Consider the following 2,491-nt stretch of genomic DNA (forward strand, 5'->3'; position numbering starts at 1 on the left):
TGCTCGGGAACTCGCTGGGGAGGCTGCGGGCGGTGGTGGGCCGGAGGGCGCTGTGATCACCGCCTCAGGCCTCTCCTCTCTTCCCAGCAGCATGTCATGGTTTAGTGGCCTCCTGGTGCCCAAGGTGGACGAGCGGAAGACTGCCTGGGGTGAGCGCAACGGGCAGAAGCGGAGGCCCCGTGGGACCCGGACCGGGGGCTTCTGCACCCCTCACTACATGAGCTGCCTCCAGGATGCACAGCCACCCAGCCCTAACCCTGCGGGCCCCCGCCGATGTCCCTGGCAGGAAGAGGCCTTCGTCCGGAGGGGTGGCCCGGGCAAGGGCACAGAGCTGGGCCTGCGGGCGGTCGCCCTGGGTTTTGAAGACGTCGAGGCAGCCTCAGCCGTCGGGGCTGCCGAGGCTGTGCCCGAAGTGGCGCCCGGGCGCCGGCGGTCCTGCTGGCGGCGTCTGGCGCGGGTGTTTCAGTCGAAGCAGTTCCGCTCGGCCAAGCTGGAGCGCCTGTACCAGCGGTACTTCTTCCAGATGAACCAGAGCAGCCTGACGCTGCTGATGGCGGTGCTGGTGCTGCTCACGGCTGTGCTGCTGGCCTTCCACGCCGCGCCCGCCCGCCCCCGGCCCGCCTACGTGGCCCTGCTGGCCTGTGCCGCCGCCCTCTTCGTGGCGCTCATGGTGGTGTGTAACCGGCACAGCTTCCGCCAGGACGCCATGTGGGCGGTGAGCTATGTGGTGCTGGGCATCCTGGCGGCCCTGCAGGTTGGGGGCGCCCTGGCGGCCAGCCCGCACAGCCCCTCCGTCGGCCTCTGGTGTCCTGTGTTCTTTGTCTACATCACCTACACGCTCCTCCCCATCCGCATGCGGGCGGCTGTCCTCAGCGGCCTGGGTCTCTCCGCCCTGCACTTGATCTTGGCCTGGCAGCTCAACCATGGCGATGCCTTTCTCTGGAAGCAGGTGGGTGGTCAGCGAGGTGGGCGTGGGGGCGGCACGCCAGGAGCGAGGCGGAGCGAGTGTCAGGGTGGCAGAGGCCTGGTGGCTTCCGGGCTAAGGGGTGTCTCGCTCTCTCCGGGAGGAGCCGTGGGGGGGGCTAAGTCTCAGGGTTGGCCTCCGGTTCTGGGGTGGGGGGTGCCGCCAGGCGAGGGAAGACCCCAGGACGACCCGCGCTGTGCCGTCACCAGGAGCCACAGTCTGTAATTCTTTCTCGAGCCACCTGAGACAGCGTAGCCTGTCGGGACATCGCGTCGGCCTGGCGGTGGGAATGCGGCCCATTGGGGCGCGCCTGAGGGGCAGCCTGCCAGCCGGCACCTCTAGCCTCATGGCGACAGCTGAGACTCAGGCCCTGCAGAGCTGCTCTTGGGGGTGATGTGGAGAGAGGAGGTTGGCAGGGTAGGAGCTGCCTGCCTGCCGGCCTGTGCCACCTCTGAGAGGACAGAGCGCGTGTGGTGTGAGTGGGGTGCGTTCTGCTCAGTGCAGTGTAAGCGGAGTCTGAGGCTCAGCTCTCCTGCCCTCCGGCTGAGCTTGGCGTCTCCCCCCGCCGGCTGCCTCTGGCTCTGGGTGGTGTGAGGCCCAGCATCGGGGCGCCCGAGCATCCGCAGTGTGGGGAGACCTGAGCAGTCTGCTTGTCTGCAGCCTTCTCTGGGAGACAGTGGACAGCTGCCTTCCCCTTTCCCAACTTTGGTCTCCTGGTCTCTAGCACTGGGGTGACAATAGCATCTACCTTCGGATGTTGCTGCCAGGGCCCCACCCTTTCGGAGGGTGGGGTGTGGGGTGACAGGCAGTGTTCTCGCCTGGGCGCAGGGAGGTGTGGGGAGCGCCCCGGGGATGGAACCCAGCGAAGAGGCTTCTGGGAAGCCCTTGTCGAGTCGTGATCCCCGGGCGCCTGCCCACCATCTCACCAGTGCCCTAACCAGGGAGCAGAGACCAAGGTGTCTTGTGTAGCGGGGGCCGCTGCCCACACAGGCCCCCGCGTACACCTCGTGCTCCCCGTGGCCCCTCGATGTGGAGGGCACCTTCCCCTGCCTTGTCCAGGTTTGAGGAAGCCAGCCTCTGCCCTGCCCAAGGCCAGGGCCCCCCAGCCTCACCTACCAAGAGGAAGTTCCCCGGACGCCCAGGGTGGGAAGCTGGCTGCTATGGCACCATGCCCATCCCCACCCAGTGGTGCTAAGGAACAGAATGTACCTTTTTGAAGTAACTTTATAGTCCACTTGTTTCTGCAGCAAGTGTCTACAGCGCAGCCAGACCTCTTAAAGGGCCAGTCATTCTCTCCTTGCTGGCTTCCCGCTGCTCTCCAGGCCAGTCCGGCTGCGCTGGGGAGTCGAGCCCAGCGCCCCCCCCCCCCCCCCCCCCCCGGCCCCCGGGTGGTGGGTGGTATGAGGTGGGCGGCAGGCATTTTGCCCCGAGACAAGGTCAGGGCCTGGTTGGGGACTCCGGCTCCCTCGGGTACCTGGCCGGCCTCAACAGTGGCCTTGGTGCACACGCTGGGGGGGGGGGGCAGTC

The 2,491-nt window shown here is 67.4% G+C and overlaps 1 protein-coding gene across 3 annotated transcripts in view; it reads left to right on the plus strand.

The window, feature by feature from the left end:
* The window catches only part of ADCY6 (adenylate cyclase 6), an 18,958-nt gene that overhangs the window by 3,423 nt on the left and 13,044 nt on the right, over positions 1-2,491 (plus strand). For 2 of the 3 annotated variants that reach the window (XM_012732501.1, XM_004692802.2), the window contains one exon: positions 91-949. In XM_012732501.1, the coding sequence (XP_012587955.1) occupies positions 92-949 (858 nt within the window). In that variant the 5' untranslated portion in view covers position 91. Of the gene's footprint in view, positions 1-90; positions 950-2,491 lie in introns of those variants that run through there. The other variant, XM_012732502.1, reaches the window with a different exon arrangement.

The sequence above is a fragment of the Condylura cristata genome, unplaced genomic scaffold (assembly GCF_000260355.1).
Source record: "Condylura cristata isolate star-nosed mole 26May11 unplaced genomic scaffold, ConCri1.0 scaffold00034, whole genome shotgun sequence".
Lineage (NCBI taxonomy): Eukaryota > Metazoa > Chordata > Mammalia > Eulipotyphla > Talpidae > Condylura > Condylura cristata.